At 45.7% G+C, this 26511-nt stretch overlaps 1 protein-coding gene across 1 annotated transcript in view; it reads left to right on the forward strand.

Annotated features, from left to right (window-relative positions):
• CEMIP (cell migration inducing hyaluronidase 1) overlaps positions 1-25443 on the forward strand; it is a 908751-nt gene extending 883308 nt beyond the window's left edge. Inside the window, exons 28-29 of the mRNA XM_085644720.1 lie at positions 13046-13146; positions 19426-25443. Coding sequence (XP_085500846.1) covers positions 13046-13146; positions 19426-19553 — 229 coding nt within the window. The 3' untranslated portion in view covers positions 19554-25443. The remainder of the gene's footprint in view (positions 1-13045; positions 13147-19425) is intronic.
• The last annotated feature ends 1068 nt before the right edge of the window (positions 25444-26511 follow it).

The raw sequence follows: 26511 nt of genomic DNA on the forward strand, positions 1-26511 counted from the left end.
CTCTACAGTAGTTTTGGTCACTGTCTTACATATGTATGGGTTTTCTTTTTCCCACAGGTTAAACTTTGACTTTGGGTTTTGTCATTAAAAATTGGGAGGGATCTAGTGTCCTAGCATGGACACGTTCTAGTGTTCCAATCTGTATGTGATCCACTGTACACCCACCCACCACCTACGTCACTGGGTCAGGTAAGGGCCGAGCGCATGTGCTTGTGGCCCTTACCCACTACCCCAACCATGTGTCCTGCGTCAGTCCTTTACCCAGCATGAGGGCCTAGCGCCCAACATTACAAAGGTCCATAACCCTGCCACCAGGGTTGATGCCATGCAAGCACTGAGAGAGGCCCGCAACGGCAATGTCAGCCCTGCGTTATACGTCGTCGTCGTCCCCCCCTCGAGGAAGGAGGCAGCATGAGAGGGCGTGTCCACTGATGCCTCCCTGCTGACACCACTACCCCTACGCCTAAGACTGGCCTGCCTCCTAGGCCGCTATCACAGTGCCAGCACTGGCCTGATACGAGACGGGCTGACAAGTGCGCCAGCCGCCGCTTGCGACTGTCCGCCAGCAGAAAAAAGGTTTGAAGCCGTTCCGCAGAACTCATATGTAGCCCACCACGGGCACGAAGTGCGCCGCGTCGGCTCTGCACAGAGGCCTGCATGCATCTCCAGCGACGGGTGTCCCGCAGCGTCAGCGGGACCTGTAACATTGCTGCGAGAGCTAGGCAAGCCCGGATGTGGCACTTACATGCTGCCATGTGCCTGAGCAACCAGGGTGAAATAAAACAAAGTCAAAGTTGAAACACACTCTCTGCTTAAACTCACCTAGTACCGGTTCATCCTGAACGCATTCTTGTCTCTTGCTTTACGACGAGGGCCGTGGCTGTTGAGGAAAGCTGATACTGTCCGAGAGAGCGCCGTATGCCCCCCTGGGGTCCGTTTGCCGCCACTGCATGCTGCCGATCGGTGTGTCAATGGAAGTGAAAACAGAATGACTACCTGTCCCAGCAGAAGCTCACCTGTGTTTGCCACACACCCAAGGTGCTGACGGTACGAAGCAGTGACGAGTAAGGGACACTGTTTCAAAGCATCAGCGAAGCACAGCGAGCGTAAACACAAAGTTGGTTTCATAGAATAGTAAATCACCATTCAGCTGGAGAAAGACTGGCTAAAAGGCTAAACATCAAAACTTATGCCTCTTTGAGGAGTAGCGGAGGATAATGAGGGCAGGTACCCTTGTCTAGAAGAGTGTAAAGAGCGCTGAGTGCACCATGCACCGCCGCCCGAGCAGCCAGGCCGCCTGAAGGCAATAAATACAGTCTGTTCACCTCCGTAAACGAACCAATGCAATGCCAGGAAATGCCACCAGAGGGTGCCAGAGAAACCATTATGATTCAATGTTTCTCGAATGCAGCAGAGCCAGCTTTCAGCTGTGTCAGAAGATGCCATCCCAGCCTTTTAAATGCTAATTACCAGGCAGAGACGTTTTCAAAACAAAAAGATTGTTAAGAAAGGATCACCACTGCTCACAAGCTAAACACACTACACAGCAGTGAAGGGCTAACGTACCCAGAGCCATAAGTGAACTGGCCAGAAAAGAATAGGAATAAATAAAGAACAGCAATTTATCCCTAAAGTACACCAGTAGCACTGCAAGCCTGCAGAGCATGTCTCATTGCCCATACCAAAGAGCCACTGCAACCAGAGCCCTCCAAGAGGAAGACAAGAGCATTGCCTATCATGAAGTGCAGAGAAAAGGAAAACTGGTCATTCCCCACAACAGCCATCCTGCTGGGATGAGAAGTGGCACTGCCCCAAAACCATCCCCAGAGCAGTGAGTCAAACCCAAACCATAAGAGTGAAAGCACCACACACCCCTGGTGGGCTGCCAAGGTTTGAAGGGGAGAGACAAAGAACCCCTGTGGAGAGAGATGCACAAAGAGTACATGAAGGGAGCACTTCTGCATTCACATACACTACCCCAGCACAGGATCTGTGGATGAGAACTGCGCCGCACACACACCCTATAATTTGCCTGCCAGTTTGAAGAGAAGAAAGACTGGATACCCAAGCAGAGAAGCCCAAGAAGAAAAGAGACTGTACAGCAGCACAAGTCACAGAACGATCATTTTCAGTGCCTGTGAGGGGCAACATAACCCCACAGCGTCAGCAACGCTGCCCTAGTCAACAGAGAGAGCAACAACAGTTGGACACAGACATGTTAAACCCAGCAAGTGCCACTGCCAATGCCTGCAGCCAGAGACTTAGTTACCCTGGGAAAGCTGAAAGTGCAGTGGCCTGAAAAAAGAGGCCACATAACAGTGACAAGCTCTGATGAGGGAATCAATACTTGCTCGCCACCCTGGTGAATAGTCAACACTGCAACGGCCATTGCAGTAAAGGGAATCTGGCTGACGTTCTCATAAAAGAGAGAGGAGTAAGTAAACCCCTCGTGGCAAGTGGAGTGGCCACCACTGCAAGGAAAAGCAGGCATACAGCAAGCCAACAGAGGGCACACTCAAGAGCTAGCTACTAGCTCCAGCACTGCCAGAGCAGGGACAAAGCAAAGAGGAGACGTAAGGGAGGTTACCCGCCATCAAAGAAGCAAAGCACCAAGGATATCCCAGGGGAGAGAGGGGCTCTGTGTGGCCCAAGTGCAGGAAGGAGAGAGATTGTGTTCAACCTACCTGCACTTGCACTGCCCTGGAGTGGGCCAGAGATTATTCAGAGTGCGCCTCCAACACTGCCTCCAGACTGTGGTGTGCATCTGTCCATTACAGGCATGAGGAGATTCCCACACTCCCAGTAGCAAGCTGCCACAACTGCAAAAAGAGAGAAGATTTTGACCTCCCACAGCGATCCTGAGTTGCAGCCAGAGTACCTTGTCGAGGAGAAGGGTATGGAAGGTGTTGCAGAAGGATCCATCAAACCACACCTACCTCCACTGCCGCCCATAAAATGGCTGACACACCTGCGAAGACCCCAGTCATTTAGACAGGACCGGACCCGGCGAGTGGTCTGTGACGGGAGAAGATGCATAGTCCAAAGGACACGACGGAGTGAGCAGGAGGCCCCTGTGAGAATGCGTGGGCTGTCACCACTTTCAGAGCATGTGTAGAAAAAACATGCATTGCGTGGCCTGTCGCCATTTTCCAGAGCATGTGTAGAAAAGACATGCATTGCGTGGCCTGTCACCACTTTTCAGAGCATGTGTAGAAAAGACATGCATTGCGTGGCCTGTCGCCACTTTCAGAGCATGTGTAGAAAAGACATGCATTGCGTGGCCTGTCGCCATTTTGCAACATTTACAAATAAGACATGTGGCCGGACGCCACATTACACATAAAGCAAGAACCAAGGAAAAGAGAACATGGCACATTGCCACATTTGCAGAGAAGAAAAGGAGTGGAGAGATAGGAGGGTGACAATCCTATCACAGGAAAGCAAACGACAACAGGTGCGCAGGAGAAGTCAACAAAAGGGGACAAGAATGAGTGCTCATACCATCATTTGAGTGCACCTACCAATACAAGCCAGCCACCAGGGTGCGGTGACGTCACAGGAGGTAGTTCAGTGGGAGTGGTAAACGTAAGTCGCCTACATGCGCAAACTGTGTATCTGCCCCATTCTTCATAGTGTGACCGTCCAGCCACCTGTCACCGGCTGCTTAAAGTAAAGGGAATCCCTGTTTGCTTACACATATGCCGAATAAGAAGAGCTGCACCAAGTGTCCGACGAGTTTCATGACTGCAAAGATCCTCCAGTTACCCTTACTCCATGCAAGTCATCACCACTTGTCGTACAAGTCGTCTCATGGCAGCCACTCCATCAGTAGCCACGTGCATCACCACCATCCCTGGAGCATCAAATAACACGACTTGAGTTCTGCACCTTTGCCATACAGAGTGACGATCGAAAGAACCAGTGACCATTTGTCTAACTGCCTTACTTCCTGATCCCGGTAGCAAGAGCATGTTCTCCACCCCTGACGTTGCACGAGTGACTAGGCGGTGGCTCCGAGGTAGTCTTGCAGCTGTCCAGATGCAGACACGTGCAGACCCAGTTCAACCCATAAGCAGTCCCATGGAAACTCATCCAAGGGTCCTCCCCCATGTGTGAGAGATAGACTTTCCTTTGTCCCACCGATTCCAGGAAGTAGCCAGGCAACAGAAGCTTCAACAGATCACAGAATGTCAAGACCCTTGACCTTGCCTGGTAGGTCGCTCCCCCTCCGCTACAGCGCCACCTGTGTTCCTGACCTTGCCCCAGCTGCCGCTGCTGGTTGAAGTTGAGGCCCTCCTCCACCCGCAGGCTACCACCTGCACCTCATCCCTGGTGGCCAGTGGTAGGACTTAGGTTTGTATTCTGATGTTGTTCACTCTGTACTGCTGCTGTCTGTATCCCCCCTGTGCCTGCCTTCTCCTTGCCCGTTTTATTTCGCTTCTGTTCCCCTTGCCTGACTGTACTCGTTTTGCCTTCTGTACCCCTTGTACCCTGATTGCGCTCGTTTTTGACTCTGTACCCCCCTGCCCTCTGTTGTTGTCTACTCCATACTGCTGTTGCCCGGTTTTGCTTCTGTTCCCCTTGCCTGACTGTACTTGTCTTGCCTTCTGTACCCCCTCTTACCCCCGATTGTGCCCGCTTACCTTCCCTCGCCGCTCCTGTTCCCGCCGCTGCGTCCCCTGCGGCCCCGCCCCCTCACTGCCCATTCGCTGCCCCTGCCTCCCGCCTCCCAGCTGCTACTCCCTCCCACCTCCCCATATATGGCGGCCGCTGCGCCTAAGCCAAGCCCGTCTGTGCCTGGACTGCGCCCAGTGCCAGAATCCCTGTTCCGTGCACCCCCGCGCCCGCCACAACGACCGACACCTAGAGCCCACAACGTCACAGATGAGAAGCACACAGATCTACTTCAGCACAGACTTCTTAAGTTCATATGTCTGCACTCACTACCGGAAGGAAGGGAACCCCGGCAGATTGTACCCGAGCCTAGAGGTTGCTGTGGCAAAGAGCCAATGCCAATGTAGCTCTTATGATATTTATTATATCAATAGCATGAGAGCTGCACTGGGTTTGGATGGACAAAGCAATGCAGTGCTGCAGTGAAGACATGGAGGGCTGCGTTAGCTGGCCCAGCCCCTGCCATCAAGACAGAGTGAATTTGTAGTCCAAAGTCTTAAGTGCGCATGACAGACTGACCAAGTCCAAAGACCAGCCAGTCTGTCATGGGCAGTTTAATTACAGAGCTCCTCTGCTCTACATACAGCAGCCATGCCCCCTCCTTGCCCGTTGGATATGACATCAAAGTAAGCGGCACAAACAAAACCTTACCTAAAATTAATTTAAATAGGTAACAGAAAATATATATTTCAAGCTTTTTTTTCCAGTGGCACAACTCTCCTCCCCCTCTATAAAGGAGCCACCGCTGAACGTTGTCCTAAGTAAACCGCCACTCCCTGAGCAATGGTGATCGACCTTCAATGCCTGTTGTGAGTATGTGAAGTTCCTCAGTCTGTGTGACAGCACACAAGTGAGTGAGTGTTTACATTTAAATGGTGGCTGTGTAAAATAAGGACCCCTCAAGGCACTGGTTATCTGACATAGTGTGAACTGGCAGGGGAGTAGAAAGAAAAGAAGAGAGATACCATAATGGCTTTTTCAAAGTGACCCAAAGATGGGATTTGTCTTAGACAGGTAGGTAGTTAATTTCAGTCCTCATTTTGACTGCAAGTTTCTCGAAAGTGGGCCAAATAAAGGCAGGTGCACAGTACATATCATCACCCCCAATTAAGCAACCAATCATAAGATGAAGCCTCCCAGAGGCAATCCTGTCCTACACTGGCCGACAGAGCAAACCATGCCTGGTTTGTAAAACACAGGCAGACTTCTTTAGTTTAAGTAGCGAATAAGACGTATGAAGTGTAGAAATCAAGAACTGGAGAAGTCACCATAGGGTTCCGCTGCATTACAGTAAGTCTAATTGTGCACTGACTCTGGCACCTGACGCTATTGCTTGGGGGTCGGTCAGGCTGAATGGAGAATCTGTGCTAGCTTCGTATGTGGAGCCAAGAACAATGCTTGGGTAGTATAAAAAAATTATTAATTCGGGTAGTGTATATTACCTCCCCGTCTGCCTTCCTCTCACAGTTCCTACTTAAGAATTTATCTCCATTCCTGCCAGGGCCGGACTAGCCGTTGCGGGCACAGGGCGTTTCCCCGGTGGGCCACCAGGTTGGGGGCTGGTTTTGGGCCCCTGGGGGCTGTTTTTGTTACAGGGACGTTTTTGCAGCATAGTTGCAGTATCGGCCCTGTAACAAAATCGGCCGAATCTGGCCCTGGAAACAGTTCAGCCGTCACCCCAACCCGCAAGGGGGGTTGGGGCTGGGGGGGGGCGGCCGATCACTTTGCCAGGGCCGGTTTTGGTTCCCAGTCCGGCTCTGATTCCTGCAGAACTTAGTTACCAAACCTGACTTTCCTCCCCAATCCAAGATAGCCCCCATCAAAATCTAATACCTCTCTTCCTGGGGAGGGCTTTCGGTTTCTTTTTTCTGCAGCCAATTACCATCTTGGCTACAGGTATGTAACTTTTTCTTTACTGTTGTTTTTATGGACCTGCTTTAAGTGGTCTTTATGTTTAATTTTTATAATCAGGCTTGTATGCGGGGTGTTCGTGATCACACGCAGGGACAGATTGGTAATGCGGGCACTCGGTCATTGGCCGTCATTGGTGTCTCAGTGCCCTCTGTGGGTCGTTTTCCCCCCTTTCCCAGTCCACAGAGAGCACTGGACAGGGAGAGGAAAGCAGCCTTGCTGTGCGGCTGTTCAGCGATGATCAGCTGTGGCCTCTCCTTGACATCCTGCCCTCCCAAGCAATCACGCTGATGGTGGGTGGGCTGGGGGGGGGTGATTGTAGCCAGAATTGGCCTCCCAGGGGAGCAGGTGTTGCTCAGGCCAGTGAGCCATTTTCACCGCGGCCCCCCTGGGGGCCACACAGCCCTGAACCAGGTTTTGCATTATTACCTCGCCCACAGCCTTTCCCATTCAGGGCATAGTGGGCGAGGAAGAATGAGTCTCGCTGTGGGGGCTAGGTAATGTTGGGAACTGGCACCATCTTCACCTTAGCTTCCCCTCCACCCCCATGGATGGCCCAGCAGCTGTGTTTTTTACTTTATCCCCTCTCCTGCCAGGCCATTGTCCCGAGGCAGTGAAGGTTTGGGAGGGCTGAGTAATTCACAAGTAGCTGGGGCCTCGCTGTTTTTCAGGTGCCTCTGACCTGGAGGGCTGGGGAATAATTTTGTAATAGAAAGGAGCCTTGCTGTTTTTCAGGTGCTCCTGCGCTGGAGAGCTGGGGAATAATTTTGTAATAGAAAGGGGCCTCGCGGTTTTTCAGGTGCTCCTATCCTGGAGGGCTGGGGAATGATTGTGTAATAGAAAGGGGCCTCGCTGTTTTTCAGGTGCTTCTGCCCTGGAGGGCTGAGGAATAATTTTTTAGGAGAAAGGAGCCTCGCTGTTTTTCAGGTGCTCCTGCGCTGGAGGGCTGGGGAATAATTTTGTAATAGAAAGGGGCCTCGCTGTTTTTCAGGTGCACCTGCACTGGAGGGCTGTGGAATAATTTTGTAATAGAAAGGGGCCTCACTGCTTTTCAGGTGCTCCTGCCCTGGAGGGCTGGGAAATAATTGTGTAATAGAAAGGGGCCTCGCTGTTTTTCAGCTGCTCTTCTGGTAGGACATGGTCACCTTGGCCCTGTGTCCTGCCCAGAACAATATCCTCCCACTCACATTCCTTGTGTGTTTCATGAAAAGGCACGCCCCATGAATGTGGGCCATGCCCTGCTAATGTGGGGCACTTTTTTCGTCAGTGCCCGGGCCAAATTGTGTTCCCAATCCGACCCCGATCACACGGGGGCATTTGGGGCTTGCTGGGCAGCCTGTGACGGCCTCCAAGGACTTTTTGTCATTTTTTCCTTTTTATTTTTACTTCCCCAAATCTGGTATTGCTTTTGGCATTCGGTCTAATTGCTTTGGCGTGCGGCGCTTTTGCAACATTGGCCCGCTATTTATGGTGTTCTCTGCAGACGTGAGGTGCCTGCTGCTTTTCACATGGTGCCTTTGTGTTTCCTGGTGGGCATGTCCGAAGCTTCAACCTGGCGCGGTGCAGCAAGGGAGCGTGCTGAGGCGATTCCAGTGTTGTCTTGGTAACCCACCGGCTTTATCAGGCAATGTTTTCCAGTGCCGTACTGGCTGTGGTTTGAGTATTGCCTCACTGCTTTTGTTTGGGATTATTTGACTGTTGTTTTGCTGATTCTTTCATCTGCATTATGAGTGATTCCTAAGACTGAGCCAGCGGCTGAGGTAGCTGCGGCTCCTGACCGACAGGCCATCATTGCAGCAGCTGTGAAAGCTGCATTTTGTGCCCAGGAGGGGGCTCCTCAGCTAGATTCATAGGATGGATCCTTCTATGAAGGGGGTGATAAGGATCTTAAGGGTCATTTTGTGCAGGGCGCAGATCAGGCTGAAATCATGCAACATGTGTGGAATAGTTTGGGCTTTCCAGATTCTGATCTGGCACTGGCCGAGGATGTCTTTTTTTACAACATCAGCTTGCTGAGCAACACTCTTTGCCCATGCTTGCTTCCATTCGCTGTGTGCAGAAGAACTAATGGAAGGATGTTGAAAAACAGTTGTTCCCCTGTATCTTGTTGGAATATCACCCTCTGGATATGTTTGGGGAGGAGTTCCCATTCTCTGTGAAAATGTATAACATTATGGCTGGGTTGTCTACCCAGGGGGTTGTGATTTCAGAGGATGCTCTGCTCTCTGATGCTGTTCATAAGAAAGTGGAAGGGGGAGTGAAAAGGGCCTTTGTGGCTTCCGATTTTGCGGTCTGTGCTAATGCCTACTATACTTTTGCTATCTAGTCCCTCCTCAAGAACTTTGATTCTTTGCCTTAAAAAGTGCAGGAGGATGCAGATTTTTCTGCCCTCTTGGCTTTGATGGAGCAGCAGGTGGGGTTTCTCTCAGATGTCACGTTTGACAATCTCTGCGTCAGCTTTGAGCACTGCCATTGCAGCCCAGCACAACATCTGGATGCACTCCTGGAAGGCTCCGAAGGCAGTTCCCCTGAAACTTCCTTTTACAGGTTCCAAGGTGTTTGACAGTGATCTGGAGGTGCTGATTAAGAAGTCAGCTGAAAATAGGAAGCTTGTTACGCCTGTTCACCCAGTCACCAAGAGAAGAGGTTTTGGCTTCAAACTGGCTTTTTCCACTTGGGGTAAGGATGCACAACACCAGCCCTTTCGAGCCAGGGTCCGTGGCTTGGGCACCCCTAATGCTGACAAATCCCAGTACTCTTCGGCTGCGGCATTCTTTTCCACCCCTCCCAAGGCATAACTGCTTCAGGTTTCTTCTAGTGGGGGGTCATCTGCAACACTTTCAGGACATTTGGACTGCAGATGCATAGCCCGACCAAGTGGTCTCAGACGGATACAGGGTACATTTCAGCACCACTCCTCTTCGCCATTTGTTCGAGACTCCTGTGCCTCACTCCCCGGAGAAGTTGGCTGAACTTCTACAGGGGATTCAGTTGCTGTTCCAGAAGGCTGCCATCTTTCCAGTTGCTCTGGGGGAGATTTCCCATGGTTACTATCCCCTTCTTTTTCTGATGCTGAAGGCCTAAGGGGAGTTTCACCCTGTGCTGGTCCTCAAGGGGTCAATCAATATATGCCTCATGTATCTTTCAAGAAGGTGTCTCCAGCTGATTCTACCTTTCTTTCGGAAGGGTGAGTTCCTGTCCTCCGACGATCTCTTGGATGGCTACCTCCATGTCCTGGTGCATGCATCACAATAGTAATTACTCCGGTTCGCTATCCAGGGCAAACATTACCAGTTCCAGTTCCAGTTCCTGCCCTTCAGACTGACATCTGCTCCACAGGTGTACACCAAAATCTTAGCTCAGTTTGTGAATATTTTACGTTCTGAGGTTGTCCAGCTCTTCCCTTATCTGGATGTCTGGCTGATTGCCTCTTGTTCTTTTGCTAATGCCCAGATGGAGGTTCTCAAGTTCACCACGCTGTTGCAGGACTATGGTTCCTTGATCAACTTGAAGAAGTCCCAGATCCTGCTGTCCCAAGAGCTCCTCTTCATTGGGGCCCACCTCAGGATGGACTTAGGTGAGGTCTTTGTGTTGGAGGAGGGTTGTGTTTGTCTCTCCTCCCATTTGTCCTCTCTCCTTCCTCATCCCTCGGCATCTCCACGGACATTGCTGCTCAGTCAGGAGAAGATGTCTTCTACATTGGCCCTTGTCCCTTGGGGAGAATACACCTGTATTCCCTTCTTCATTATCTCTTCAGGCATTGGAACCAGTTGTCTCAGGAGTACGAGACTCTGGTTCCTGTGACTCCTCAGAACTGCAGGGATCTCCAGTGTGGCTGGACCCCACTCATATGTGCAGGGGGTTTTCTTTAGTTCCTCTTCCTGTGCTGGTTCTCATGACTGATGCCAGTGGGATGGGATGGGGTGCCACTTTGAGGTATTCTGCTGCACAGGGAAGATGGAATCAAATGGAGATGCTTCAGTCTTCCAATTGGAAAGAGCTGGTGGCTGTTCTGAAGGCCTTTTTGTTTTTCCGCCCCCTGTTGTTGCACACAGCAGTGTGGGTTCAGAGGGACAATCAGATTGTTCGCTCGTATCTGAATTGGCAGGACAGTATGTGCCCCTCTCTGTTTCTCCTTTGTCTGAAGATTTGTCTAAGGGAAGCTGTCTACCCTTAGGGCTTATGGCCATCATTGGCGTAATATTTCTATCTGGTGTCAGGACAGGGGTTTTTCATCTTCATCTTGTGCCTACGGCATTTTTGGATTTCCTTCAGGACGGTTTTCAGCTGAGGTTGGCTGTTTCTACCCTCCATAGTTGGTGGGCAACAGTTCAAGTTTGTGTGTGGGGCCGGCGTTTTATCTGTTGCCCGCTGGCGGTCCGCTTGCTGTGGAGTTATTTTCTTATGCATCCTTTGGTTCATTCCACGGTGCCTATTTGGGATTTGCCTGTTGTTCTGCTGGGTTTGCAGGGTGCTCCATTTGAGCCGTTGGAGTCCACTGACTTCAAGTTTCTGTCGGACAAAGTTGTGCTTCTGTTGGCCATTTCTTCTGGGAGATGTTTGGGAGAGATTGTAGCATTGCTGTGCTCCTCTCCGTTCCTTCGTTTTTTCCAGACAAGGTGGTGTTGCCTCCCGGATCGAACTTTGTTCCTAAGGTGGTTTCCTTATTTCACTTGGATGCTGATATTGTATTGTTTTGTGCTACTCCTCTGTCTGAGGAAGTGGTGTGTTTTAATTCTCTTGATGTACATTGTGCTCTTACTGTATATTTGCAGCACACAGCTTCATTTCACAAATCTGAAGCTTTGTTTGTCTCCCATGGTTTGGGGAAGAGGAGCCTCAAGCCTTCTCTCTCTACCTTGTCCCATTGGATAAAGTTGGCAATTTCTCATTCCTGTTCCTTGGCTGGCCAATCTGTCCCACCATCTTGCCATGGGAAGTCTACTAGGGGTGTTGCTGCTTCCTGGGGGGCGTATAAGGAGGATTTAATTTGTGACATTTGTTTTACTGCCACTTGGGCTCTGCCCCACATGTATATAACCCATTTCCATTTGCAATTGAGTGGGGATGTGTCCTCTGATTTTGCTGCTGCTGTTTTGAGTTCTGTGGGTCCTCCGACAGTGTAAGGTTTTTGGGTCATTGCATTAAAAGCTCTTGTATTTACTAGCCTTGTGTTCTGTTTTGTTGCAAAATCAGTTCCTTGGCTTGGGTACGTACTCATACGTAAGGACTGTGAGAGGAAGATGGACAAGGAGGTAATGTCCGGTTTCTCACCGGTAATTTTCATAACTCCGAGTCCATGTGTTCCTCAGTTCCCATCCGCCTCTCCCTGTTGTTCAACTTATTTCATTCTAGGCTTTATTATCTCAGGATGTCCTCCGCAGGAAGCAAGGTATTTGTGTCACCTTTGGATGAGGGCCATCTTGGATTGGGGAGGAAAAGTCTAGTTGGTTAATTAGGTTTTGCATGAATGGAGATAACCTCATACATAAGGACTGTGATGAGAAAGACATGGACTCACAGAAATGGAAATTTAACCGGGCTTTTTGAGCTCTTAACATCTTCCTCAGATATAAAGAGAGAGTCATCAGGCCTTGAAAAGCCGATCAAGGTTCAGTTAGCAAAATAATGGTCTCATTCTAGGTCCTTTTCAGCTGGAGCAATGATTTTTCATCAAGGCTCAGCTCGCAAGAAGCTTGGAATCAACTTCAAGGCCTAGTCAAGGTTATTACTTGGAGAGAGATAAATCTATCATCAGTACAAGACTGCAAATTGAGGGTATAGCCTTCAATCTTCTCACGGATCAGAGGTGTCAAACCATGCATGACATATGGAATGTCACCTCGTGTTGCACTAAGTTGAATGTGTGAACTCACTCAGAGACTATAGGTCCAGTAGGGGCCATTTATCCTTTCACCCTTCTGGGTTCGATAAAATGAGTAACATAAGGTTTGGTAATGATGACATCCATTTGTCAAGCAACTAAAGACATTTCAGTTTCGGATGTGTGCATCATTATTATTATTACTGCTACCATTATTATTACTTGTGAACCACATTCCTCGGCCAGACTATGAAGTAAATGGCCTGCCGGACATGATGTTATTGTTAGTGCTGCAGCGCCCAGCACAGGTCCAGGTGAGTGCGGTGGAGCATGCGTGCGGACACCTAGCCACCACCTAGAAATTAAAACCTTCAGTTTCTGGTAGGAGTCATTCAAATCCTATAGATCTCTGACCACGAAGCATTTATTGTGGGGAGAATCCTATTCAACCAGGTCGCTGCGGTTCTAGGTTGGGACTCCCTCAGGGTTTTCTCTGTCTAGGTTTGGGCTCTACCTTAGATGATGAAAAGTAAACATCTTGTCAAAAACGTAATAATGTATTTTTCAGTAAACATTTTTGATTTGTTTTGTAAATACTGCAGTCCAGGCTTGAAAACTGTTTCTTTCCCCCCATAGTTCAATCGTCCTGATGGTGTCCAAGGGAAGACTCCTCTCAAAAGGACCATGGACGAAAGTCCTGGAAAAGCTTGGAGCACAGAAGGATGTGAAGTTAAAAGGTATGTGTATGTCTCATTATGAAAACACACGATCGGAAGAGGAGGGTGAGCTGTGCGTTAAAGTGGAGCTGTGCATGGAGGTAGAGCTGTGAATGTAAGGGAAGAAAATCACGGAGGTGGGCTGTGCATGGAAATGGAGCAATGCATGCAGAGGGAGATGAGATATGTGCATGGAGTGGGAGCTGTTCATGGAGGGGGCTATGCATGGGACATGAGCTGTACTTGGAGGACCAGCTGTGGATGGAGAGGGAGCTCATGGAAGGGTAGCAGCTGTGCATGGAGGAAGAGAAACACATTACACACGAGCTGCGTTTGGAGGGAGGACTGTGTCAGGACGAGGAGCAGTGCAAGGAAGTTGTCAGTGGAACTTTGCACAGAAGAGAGCTGTGCATTCAACAAAGGGTGTGCATGGCAGAAGAGCAGTTTAGATTAATAGATATTTTATCTATATTGAGTAAACAACTCATTTAAGCAATAGAGATCTACTAATAAAGCAATATATATTATGCAATTAAAAACAATAGTCAACACATTAAAGCACTAGTACACCTAGTAATTAAAGGTAAGTACATGAGCCTACCATGGATACCAAGATGAAATATAGTTTAAAATACAATATTCACATTTGTTACACTCCTGACCACCAATGCAAACATTTAATTTGATAGCCCAGAGCCCAAAATTTCAATCTCAAAGTTGATTGTGTTTTAGTGACTTAATGTAAATTATTTTTAATAACACCTTTGGAAATCAATTAGACCTGGTCAAACCTCAATGGATTTGTTGGTTTAAGAGTGCCTCCAATTGATTAAACCTGTGTTGCTCTTGGGTACAGTCCATATATTAGTTCCTGATGGGTTAACAGTACCTCCAATGGATGCCTCTCCTTTCTCTCCCCAGAAGCCTCCTGAAAATGTCCCTTGTGTTTTTTGCCATGCCTCCAATTAGTGGCTCTTGTGTTGCTCCTCTGTCACTTATTGGTAGCCACCACATTTGGATTTCTGCTGGTTTAAAAGTGCATTCTATGGGTAGGCTCTAGACACCACTATATGCTGGTTTACCAGTGCCCCTAATGGGTTGCATTCACAAGAATAAGAGCAGTGTTGGCCCTAAAAGGTCGCACTGGTGTCAGTGCTTCTATGTGGAAACTTGGCACCCAACCTCTTTCAATTCCACTGCTCGGCAATCATTGAAACTAAAATCTATATATAAAAGGGAACGCTATATTAGCACATGGAGTTTACTGAAATTTCAATAGATCAAACGTTCATCCTCATTGAATGAACAAATAGTTTTTTTACTTTTCAGTCCATCATGAAGCGGCATGTAGTTTCCAAAAGAGTTTTATTGTTATTCATTCCCAGCCAACGTGTTTCATTCTGTGGAGGACTTCATCAGGGCTGATAAATCCTTGTGTTGTCATTCAGGATTTACAGTATACCCGAATACTAGAAGGATCATAGAATGAGTCACTCCCAAGTTGGTTCTGCAAAGTATAATAACCGTTGCATGGCACTAATACAGATGTTCCTCGTAAAACGGAAGGATTTCCCAAATGGGTTACCCTTGCATTGAATGCTGATACATTCTATGTAATATTCCCTTGTGGTTTAATACTGCCTCCAACAGGTGGTTGTGGCTCATCTGTTGCACCCGCGTGCACTCTAACACTCATTGGAGGTTTAACAGTGCCTCCAGTGGGTGGCTTCTCTGTTGCTCCTGGATAAACTCCATATAATACTCATAGGTGACTTTTACCGAGCATCAAATGAGTGGCTCTTCTGTTCTTCCTCTGTTGTGGCTGGGAAAAGTCCAAATATTACTCCCTAGCTGTTTAGCAATGCATTGTGTCTATACTTTGTAGACTCTACACATTATTCCTTTGTTATTTATAGCTCTCATAGAGAGACTCTATTGTTCATTTCAGTTTCTAAACCTGTCAACGCACTGCTAAGATGTGGCAACACTGTTGTTACGTCATTGAGGCCGACCAGGCCAGGCTGATAGGATCCTCCGTGAGGCTTTCAGTGCAGCGCTGGTTGTCTACTTTGACAGAAAGCACAGCTTCAGGAGGGAGACAAAAGGAAGGGAAGGTGCTAGGGGTTGGTCAGGGATGGTAGGTAAGGCATTTTTTATTTTGTTACCTTTGGACCATGGATATCTAACAGAGGCCATGTTATGTATGGGTCCCCCATTACTCCTCTGCCACTGTATAGCAGTTAAAAACAGGAGCAGATGATTTTAGGGGCCCTACATAACATAAAATTATAGATGGGTAAAAAGTGAATTACGGGGATGTTTTTCACCTCTGGGTTCAGAGTGGCAACATAGACAACTCGAGCTTCGCTCTCATTGTCTATTTCATGTCACTCAAAACCACTGGCTGAAAAACATATTGTAAGTATCTGTTACTCGTCTATAATTCTATATGTGTTTTATCAGTGCCTCCAGTGAGTGCCTCTTCTGTTGCTTCTCTGTTGCCCCTAGGTAGACTCCATAAGATACTCCTTGGTGGCTTAACAGTGCCTCCAATGGATGTCGCTTCTGTTTCTCTTATGTCGCTCTTAGGTACATTTCATAACTACCTGCTGCTAGCATAACACTGCGTCCACTGGACTGTTCTTGTAACCTTCCTGAGTAGATTCGTATAATATTACCGAATGGATTAACATTACTTCCAGTGGGTGGCTCCCCTGTCATCCCGGGATAGATGCCGACTAACCTATATCGCTCTTGGGTATACTCCATATAATACTCCCCAGTGGTTTAACAGTGACTCCAATTAGTTAATCTTATGTTGCTTCTCTGTTGCTTTTCGATAGACATCCACTATTGCTCCTTGGTAGTTTTAAAATGGATCCAGCGAGTTGCTCCTCCATCCCTCCTCGATGAACTTCATAAATTACTCCCTAATAGTGTTGCACTGCCTCCAGTGGGTGGTTCCTCTTCCGCTCCTGAGCAGGCTGAACATGATTCTTCCTGGTGGTTTAGAATTGCCTCTAGTGGGTTATGTCTCTCTTGCTCCTCTGTTGCTCCTGGATAGACTCCACATATTAATGCCTGGCCATATAATTGTGCCACAAATGGGTTGTTCCCCTGTCACTGCTGAGTAATCCTTATTGGTTTATCAATTCCCCCAATGGCTTGTAGCTTTGTCGCTCCTCAATACACTTCTTATAATATTACCTGGTTGTTTAATAATACACTTGATTGGTTGCTCCTCTGTTGCTCCTGGGTGGACTCTATCTATTTGTACAGTGGTTCTAGGGGGAAGCTCCTCTGTTGATTCACTGTATCTCCTGGATAGACTCCACTTCTTGGTGGTTTACCATTGCCTCCAAAGGATTGGTCCTCAGGAGCTCCTGAGAAGCCTCCATAAACTGCTGCTTGCTGCGTTAGCGATGCCTTCAATTAGTTACACTGACGTTGCACCTGGGCAGATGGGCAGACTCAATACAATATTCGCATATGATTTAACTGGGCCTCCAACGGGGTGCTCTTTGGTTGTTCTTTTGTTGCTCCTGGGTAGACACCTTCTAATGTTCCTTGGTGGTTAAGAGTGCCTCCAATGAGTTGCTTTCTGACGCTCCTGGGTTGACCCCCTATCATACTCCCTGGTTGTATAACCGCGCTTCCATTATATTGCTCCTTTCTTGCTTCTGTTTAGACCACATATAATATTCTCTGATTGTACAGTGCCTCTGATGGTTTGTCTCTACTTGTTGCTAATGGGTGAGCTCTATATACCACAATGAACCCCCTTGATTGGAGTTGCCACGTATGGTACCGCTGGCCCAAAAGATGGTTAGTAATTGCATGAATGACTGCATCTGTTCTGCACTCTCTGCAACACCCATGTTTATGTACTGGCACACTCAGCACATGCTGTACCTGCAAAGTCACTCACAACCGTACACAGCAAACCACAAACAACACCCTTTCTTTCACTCATGCACTCCTGGAGCCCAGTGCAAATTGGAGCGCTTAACAATGTCACCAGGGATATGAAGTGCTGGATAAATAATGCATCAGACTACCCAGGAAAGCATGTTAATCCTTGCAAGTGGTCAGGAAGGTGCCCTTCAGATACCAATACAATGCAATAAAATACCATACAATGCAAAATAGTTCAATGCACTAGTGACGTCGGCAGGTGTATGTTTTTATACATGTTCGACGGGCCCAAGGAAAGGTCTCCAGTGATCCTTATAAGTAGGGGGTGAACCATTATTTTACACAGTTTTCAGTAAAACAAAATGCAGAGTCTCTTATGTGGCTCTATGAATATTTCACGTTTCAATAGAATGCACAAAGTGGACCCTTATTATTTCCATGTCAAATATCACTGTCAAAAGGGCCCTCAATGCACTTCTTATAGGTACATTGGCAGAGCCCTCGGTCTTACGTTGATCAGTGTTCTGCCCAACTTACTTGGGAAACTGAGAACATATTGAGTGAAGAATATATGACATTTTTACATGTAAAGCTTTCTCGCTACTTAGCCTCTTAAAGTAATGTTTACCTTAAATAAACAACAAATACCATGTTGTCTTCTAAAAGCAATTAATCACTATACTCCAATGCCTGGGCTAGAGTTCGAATAGGCGATTTGTTCGTTCCTATCAAGAAAAACACCACCTCTGCGGGACTAAAACAAGAGTGTGTCCTTGCACCACATCTATTTAATTTGTTTTATCTGATTTAACAGAAACCCTGTATGGTGTGAATGCTTAGCCCCCCCCCCCCCCCCCCCCCCAAACTAACAGGAAGACATCTATTGAATGTATTGTTCGCTGACTACGTTATATTCTTAATCAAAACAAAGATAGGTCTACAGCGTCTTATCGACAGAATATCAAAGGACTCCTTGGTAAATGGCATGGTAATTAACAATGCCAAGACCAATGTAATGGAAATTCACAACAAGTCAGCTACACAATTAAAACAGAAATAGTACCTCCAAAATCGCCAACTGGACCAAGTGAGAACTCACAAGTACCTGGGAGTATTGTTTGACAATAAGGGATCATTTCAACCACGCAAGCTAGACTTGCAAAGGAGAGGAAACACCTTACCTGCAGCTTTTCAATCTCTGCAGAGGTCCCTCGGGGGACCCAGTTATCTTCCACTCTTTAAAGAAATAAATGCAAAACTACTGCCGAGTGCAGTGAAGCACTGTGCAGAATGGACTCTACAACAGCAAATAATGCTCTTACTAGAACTTTTAAGTCACTGTTCTGACTCCCATGTAACGCATCACCAGCCCAAATTAGGCTAGAATTTAGGTTATCTAACCAGATTGTTGCTCGGAAAGGCCAATTCATAAAGGTGCGGAAAAAAATAAAAACAAACACAACAAACCCAATGTGCCAACTGCTATGGCAAGAAATACCAAGAAATACCAATAAACATAAAGACACAGTTCAGGAAGTACTCACAAATAGTCTTATATGAGTACTCAGCGCACTAAATTTCGGATATGCTGATAACATCAGAGTCTTTAAAAACATTATTATCAAAATAACAAAATGACTATCGATGTTGAAAGACAGAGAATCCCTCGCAAAAAGACGGGATGCATGGATGATCATGAACGAGTACAAAGTGGCCAGACCACACACCTATTTAGAAACAATTTTGTCCACAAAATCCAAGAACATCTTTATAAAAGCCCAATTTGGCCTTCTTCCCACGCAATGCCATGGCAGCGCACAACTGAACTGACTCACTGCCGTTTATGCATAGAAGGAATAATCATCCGTCTCCTTTGCGTATGCCCTGACTTGAAGGAAGAAAGAAAGGGGACACTTAAAACCACTTTAACACATGTGGAATTCAGTCCTCTAGACAAGCGTTTATAAGATTTCTAAAATCAACACATATACTTTTGAACTCTGATTTTGTAAAATTCATACTAATGGTAAAAAAGAAATTGGACTCCTGCATCTAGACGTTAGTAACCCTGCAGCGGAAAATTGCAGAACTATTATCAAAAAGGGTACAAGTCCGATATGTACAATAGTGAAATTGCTTAATATGATTTCACTTTTCCAGATGCCGGGGAAGTCAGAATTTTGGACTTGGTTTTAATGAGAGATACATCATGATGACAAGCTTAATTCTTAAATGATGAATTCCTTACCTGTAAAATGACCACATGTGTTTATGCTTTACCGTATAATTGATGTACATTTGTCCTATTACATGTGCCTTTTATAAATTTATATAGTGCTTTTTTAATTAATCAAACAATCAACGTGATATATTTCTCGTTTTCAGAGAAAATGGCTTTTGTTGGATTCAAAGGAAACTTCCGGCCCACTTGGAGTAAGCTTCTCACCGACATGGATGCCATTAAGATATTCCAAGCTGTCCCGATCCCCGTGGTGAAGATAAAGGCGTTGTGAAAATGAGCCCGCAGGCTCGTCCAGTTACCACTGCAAGCCGCAGGAAGGACTATAAACTATGCCCACGCGGAGGGAGCCCTAGGCCTTCCGGTCTGTGGTAAACTAGGCCCCGTTCCACCAGTTCCAGGAGGACTGCCCCATATTTTCATAGTCTGATTATTTGGGGCAAAAAGTGTCAGTTTGTCTGAGCCTGACAACTCCAGACTGTGCCAGTTTCTGAGATTTTTCACGTGGGGGCTGACGCAACTGTTTTTCTTCGAGTTTGCCTGCCCCAGTAAGACTTTTCTTCTGGCTCAGACTTCATGACTCAAGTGGACTTCCTTGGCCTTGGAGTTGTTCTGCTGTAGCAGAATCTTTTTTTTTTCTCTGACGCCGACCAGGCCTAGTAGACTGGGCCAGATATACTGGGCCTGCACTTGGCAGACCCAGTCAGCTTCCTTTACACAGTGTTCTTGTGTTGTGCATTGTAAATATATGTATATTGGTGTACATGGCTGTGGTGGACGTGAGACAGAAAGCATTGCTGATACCCTGGGGCGATGGTAGGTGCTGTCTCCAAGCGTAGCCTGGCAGATTTAGGACAAATGTGGCTCGACAATGATCTGTGGTTAGTTGTGAAATTGTATTATGCACTGACTCTACAGTGCACTCCTCATTCGCTATTGTGTCATTACTATGAAGTCTTGCACATCTCTTAAAGATTGCGTAGAGCTTCTCTACCACACTATAAACACCGAGTGTTTTTCTGTTGGACTCTTTCCCCCTTGCATTGGGAGTAGTAAACACGGTTTATAAAACCTGGCCCTTATCGAATCCTATTTACCATATGTAGTGTATATGAGAAGGCTTAGTATGCATTTACAAAATCTTCTGTTTTGTGTCTGTTGTATACAATGCATCAAACTTGTGATCCATCATCCTTCAATTTGTTTCTTTGAGGTGGACACCCACACACACACACAGAGCCCATCGTCAAGAGAGTAGCATTAGGATGGAGATTGAGCAGGATACAACAACATCATCTAAAAACACCAACAGAAAGCCCAAACCTAGAAAAGGTGCAGCTAACCCTTGCACAGAACGACACTGTACTCTGTAGGGACCGATGGTGATTGTTTACCTCCACAGGAGCTGCACTCAGTAGGGATGTGAGGAGGTTTACCTCGACATGAGCTGCACTTGGCAGGGCTGTGATGGAGTTTGTTTTCCGTGACAGGAGCTTCAATCTGTAGGGATGTGATGGAAGTTGTTTACCTCGACATGAGCTGCACTTGGCAGGGCTGTGATGGAGATTGTTTACCTCCACACGAGCTGCACCTGGCAGGGCTGTGATGGAGTTTGTTTCCATGGCAGGAGCTTCAATCTGTAGGGGTGTGTTGAAGATTGTTTACCTCCACAGGAGCTGCACCTGGCAGGGCTGTGATGGAGATTGTTTACCTCCACACGAGCTGCACCTGGCAGTGCTGTGATGGAGTTTGTTTCCATGGCAGGAGCTCCAATCTGTAGGGTGTGTTGAAGATTGTTTACCTCTACAGAAGCTGCACTCTGTGGGGATGTGATGGAGGTGGCTTCCTTCTGCAAGAGCTGTACTCAGAATCTTTGACACCCCAATGAAACAAGCCATATTTGTGAGCTAATAAGGGAGAAAGACACCGAGGCTAGCACTGAAGACCGAACTGCTCAGACCTTCTACTGAAAAGAACAGCATTATCTAAGATTGGCTCCAAATATCAGAATGTGAGTGCGCATTAGTGAAAATGGGAGCAATGTGCTGAAATTATGAAAATCCTAACAGCACTAGGGCCACCCGACACAAGGACATCTCTGCATACAGAACATTCCTATAATAAAGACATACCATGAGGAAAAAGGCTTGGACCTGGAATAGTCCCATTTCTTATATGCAAAAACGATCAGAACTGTTGTCTTTTTTTGGCCTTTCAAAAAAGGTTATGATAGAGGCGTACCACAAAGTTATAAACTCCTGTTAAAGGAAGCACCAGAACTCACATTTTAATAGGAGCATACACTTCCGCGATGCAACATACTTGCGGCTCCAACCAACTATCAACGATTTTGTTTTGTTGTGTCTAATCTTCAAACACTTGCCTGTACAACTTACCACTGCAGTCAAGCATCCAGATAAGATACTAAGACTCTTATATACTCAAGCTTTGCTTACGAGCTTGTGCGACACAATGTGATGCAGTAGACAACATCAATTTACTAACCATTTAAAAGGCCCGCATGAGCAATACTATCATTGTGTCGCAAGAGTACCCTCGCAGTAGACCATTACTATTATTGACATCTCTGATTTGGGAAACAAATCACAGTTTCCTGGAATCCTTAGAGATGCAGGCCTCATACCCACAACACCAGAGCATAAGACCATTTGTAAAAAGAAAACCTACCTAAAACAAAGTGTTAAATCTCCAGAAGGTGTCTAGACATCACCACTCCAGGATCAGTCATGACAATGGTGGTTGACATGATGCAGAGTAACTGATGGGTTTCTAGTGTACTTATCTAAAACACAGGCCAGAGCAGATTCAAATTAGTCCTAGTGATCTAACAAGACACGTCTTAGACTGGGTGACTGGTCCTCTCCATTGTCTTTTTCCCCAAAAAGTAAAGTTAGGCCAATATTTTGCCATCAAGGCAAGTGAAGTACTCCCTTCTTCATTAGTAGAAGCACTAAGGCACTTTTCAGTAACCTAGAGAGCAGCCTTTCTAAAATGGAGTTTCTGACAAACTATCCTTCCATAGGAGCCGTGAAGATGAAAGGATCAGTATCACTGATGGTTATGTTTAACCCAGATGTAAGAGGGCGGTGTTTCGATAGTGATGCTAGAAATATGCTGCCCACAAAAAGATCGGTTTCTAGGTGGAGCCTGAAATAACTGCACATAGAATTAAGGACATCTGTGCATGGGCAACCCGGAAAACATTCCTAAATACATCTCAGCAGCTTAGAAAGTATTGGATACATGTAGAATATAAACCAAAGTACGCCTGTAGCAATCTCTAGTAAGCTGTATTTAAATAATGACTTATCAATTAATTTCTTCACCCTTTACAAAGTTCAATTAACCTATAGAATGAAATGGTTAATTACACTTATTCACAGAACCTTCAAATTATATACTCCTGTGCATTCCGGAAATATTATTTAAAATCCTCATAGAGTATAGCACGCAGAGCATCTACGGTGCTATTTTAGTCATTCTTAGTAGTTCTGTATGCGGGCACAGGGCCTTAGTCAATCTGGGCCTAAATATATCATTAGACTACAGATAAGACATTTGTAGTTCACTATAAACACATATCACACCTTATCACACATCTGCAGAACCCCACATATACCCACTGAAAGCCATTCAAACATAATAGGATCCCCATATTGTTTCAGTAGCTATTATAGCACAATATGTACTTGCATATGACAAGTAATGAATACAAACATATTTTTAAAAAATATGACTACAGTTAGTGATGCCCAGGTTACAAGTAAAACCTCCAAAGTCAGGAAATGCGAGGACTAACTTAGGTGTGTACCCTGTAGCTCCCTTCCCCCACCAATGCTGTAGCTCCCTTCCCCACCAATACCCAGGTAATGGAGCTATGCCAAATGTGGCACACGTAGGGCCTACAGCTGGTCAAGCTGTGCTCCTATAGGGTCCTGGATTGTCTTGCCACTTTGAGGTAAGCAAAAAGCATTCGCTAAAATTATTTTGTTGCTAAGAATTTGCAACAAAGCTCTCTGCCTTCTTCGCTTCTGCTTTCTAAGAGCCCTAACATTTTAAAGTTAAAAAGTAGCAAAACATAGTCCTTTAACACACAAAACCATGTTCATACTGCAGCCAAATTATCTTTTAAAACTTAGAGGTCAGATATAGTCATCAATTATTTTAAGAGAACTTTAAGGGATTTTGAAAGTGCTGTGGTTCCAAGGAATGAACAATGATATGCAGCATGGGTGAATGTTTTAGTGCACATGGAGACTTCCCTCTAGCCTAAGTAGAATCTCATTACCCACTCAGTGTCTTATGGTTTAATCAGGCAGTCTATGATTTAGCAATGCCACAACTTCCACTATTGCAGCATACTAGGTCTACACCCTACTCTCCTCCTATTCCCAGTAACAAATTAATCATCAAAGTGGAGACTTCAGTTTCTTTATTTGAGTGCAGGGTGTGCCTTTTTAATCCTATACTACTACATTTTTCACGCAGCTTTTCCACACAAACCGAAAATCCCTACATTTACATTTAGCCCCCATCCAGGTGAGGCATTAAGAGAAGAGGCCAACTGTAGAGAAAATGGAGAATAAACTGGTGGACAAAGCCGTTGACCACAAGCCACTGCCACAGAGGGCAATAGCAATCGGTCTCTGTTTCCTAACCTGCCTGCATCACAACAATTTTCATCTGTCACATCTTCCAGACTGCGAAACAATTCTTGCATGGCACAGTAGTTTTTTAAAGTTTTTTTAAGTTGAAATTCTAAATCCCATTGTTCATGTGCAAACTTTGTCCAATGGCCTGGAAAGGAGGATGCCAGCTAATTGCATGCGACTTAAGGTATTCCTCAGGAGACATGACAAGGAGAAATATCTTTCTTAGCAGTGTTTGTGTTTAATGTTTGTGTGCCCTATTTTTCTTATATAAGTGCTCCACTTACATTCACATTATTCCTGTGTGGTGTTCTCTCATGTGGCCTCCTGCATTAGCTCAATGTTACTGTAAGTGTTTTCCCAGGTTTTGTTTCTTTTTAATTGGCGGTAGTCACTTTTGTAACAGTCCTCTAAATGTGTTGTCTTTATGTGAGTATGTCACTCACTGGTGAAAAGTGTCTCTCCTATACGCATTCAAGCTATTTGTGATCCGGTGCTTTCTATACCATTTCCAACAAACATCATTTGGCACTTGGGAAGAGAGTCAATATTTTTCAGACTTTTGGACATCGTAGTGTAACATGCAAATGGCTGTTTCCAATTATCTAAATGGTGAAATGAGAGAATTGAATTACTGATAAAAATGCATAGTTATGACAGAATTCCATAGGCCACCTCTTGGGGTTTGTTTTAGAGGCTTTGAACAACAAAAGATTTGGAGCTTGCAGGTGAAATTGAAAGCATGCAATTTACCCTCAAAGAGACTGCTTATGTGTCAATGAAAATATTACCTGCTTTCTGATTGCTAATCTAGTCTATTACAACCAATCAATGTTTAATCCTGAAGAAACTGCTCTGAATGTTTCAGATTGGAAATGCACAGACTAATTTACAGTGTAGCACATATAGATTTGATCATTTAATGACATGGTTGCCAAATGAATCAGAAAGTTGATGTGTTATAAAACAAATATGATCCATTTAGTGACTATGACAAATGGCACATAGCTAATGGAATAGCATAAACAAGTGCAGGTATAAGAATTTGAACTCTTTTCAATAAGTTCAATGCTGGCCTTTTCCCATTACCGAAACAGCTGGTACTTTTTCGGAATAAGATGTAAAGTACTGTATAATGATTTTAAAGTAAGAAATATTTCTAATAGATGACAGATTTCAAAAGAATATATTTTCTATTTATTTATTGTAATTGCACCCATGAAACAACCCCTCAGGCCTCAAAAGAGTTACACAGAGGTCATGATACCCTCAGCAATTAAAGGTGTTGGAAGGCAGCCCTCTCTGGTAGCTCACTTTGCACTTATCTGTCCCCTCACCTGCAGACTGTAGGACCGAAATGTTGATCCTCACTGAAGACTCAAGCTCTCAGAGAGCATGCTTGGTTTGAATACTCATTACCTAGAGCAGAAGAGACTCAAAGTTATTGGTTGTCTGGACTCATACTTACCATTTATCACAATAAATATGGAAAGAAATTCGAGTCAGTGATTGTTTTATTAAATTTCTCAATGTATGTGGGACTATTACAGTTGATGTTCATGTGCAGTACTGTGAGTGTTAACATTATTTATTAAGCAGGAGAAAATGACACGCTTAGCTTTGTAGTGCTCTCACCAGGATTTTTTTTTACCTAGAATCCCTTACAAACCTTAAACTTCGGCTAAAAAAACCACAATTTTCCTCACGTTTCAGTGATGGAAAATTGTGGAATCTGCAGAGAGCCACAAACTCCCTTCCACCCAGCATTCCCTCAAGTCTCCTGATAAAAATCATACCTCACTTATGTGTGTAAGCCTAATTTCAGCAGCAGGAAACGGTCCAAAACACAACATGGATACATCACATTTTCCCACTCAAAACTGCAAAGTGGGTAGCTAGGCAAACCTAGCAAACCTGATTTTAAAAAAAAACTAGACAACAAGGGGAGTCCAGGGGTGCATGACTTTGCAAATGTCAAACTTTAGTAAGAAACACACATTTTTCTCACATTTCTGTGAAGGAAAGTTCTGGTATTGGGGGGAGGGGACCCACACATTTCTTACCACACTGAGTTCCCACACATCTCCCGATACGAACAGTACCCCATTTGTGTGGATGGGCCAAGAGACAACAACCCATAAGGCCCTAAATTGCTACATTAAGAGTGAAGCATTTGGGGCTGTGCTGTGGCATCACCAATGGAAATGTACAAACTAGAAAACCAGGGGATTCCAAGATGCTGTACCTTGCATGGATGCCATGAGGTTGACTCACCCATAATGCTCAGCAACCTCAAACTTTGCCTAAAACAAAGCATTTTCTTGCATTTTTGTGATGGAAACTTTCAGAATCCACAGAAATACACAAAATTCCTACCACCCTGCATTACCCCACTTGTGTCTATAAAATACTGCCCCACTTGTGTGACTGGGCCTAGTTTTCACGACAGAAACAGATCAAACCAAGGTCAATGGGAAGTCCCCTGGGTTGAGCCGTTCATGCCGCCGCATGATCTGCAATCATGTCGGCTATGTGACACAATGCAAAGGTGTGCTTTACCCA

The sequence above is a fragment of the Triturus cristatus genome, chromosome 3_1 (genome assembly GCF_964204655.1).
Source record: "Triturus cristatus chromosome 3_1, aTriCri1.1, whole genome shotgun sequence".
Classification (NCBI taxonomy): domain Eukaryota; kingdom Metazoa; phylum Chordata; class Amphibia; order Caudata; family Salamandridae; genus Triturus; species Triturus cristatus.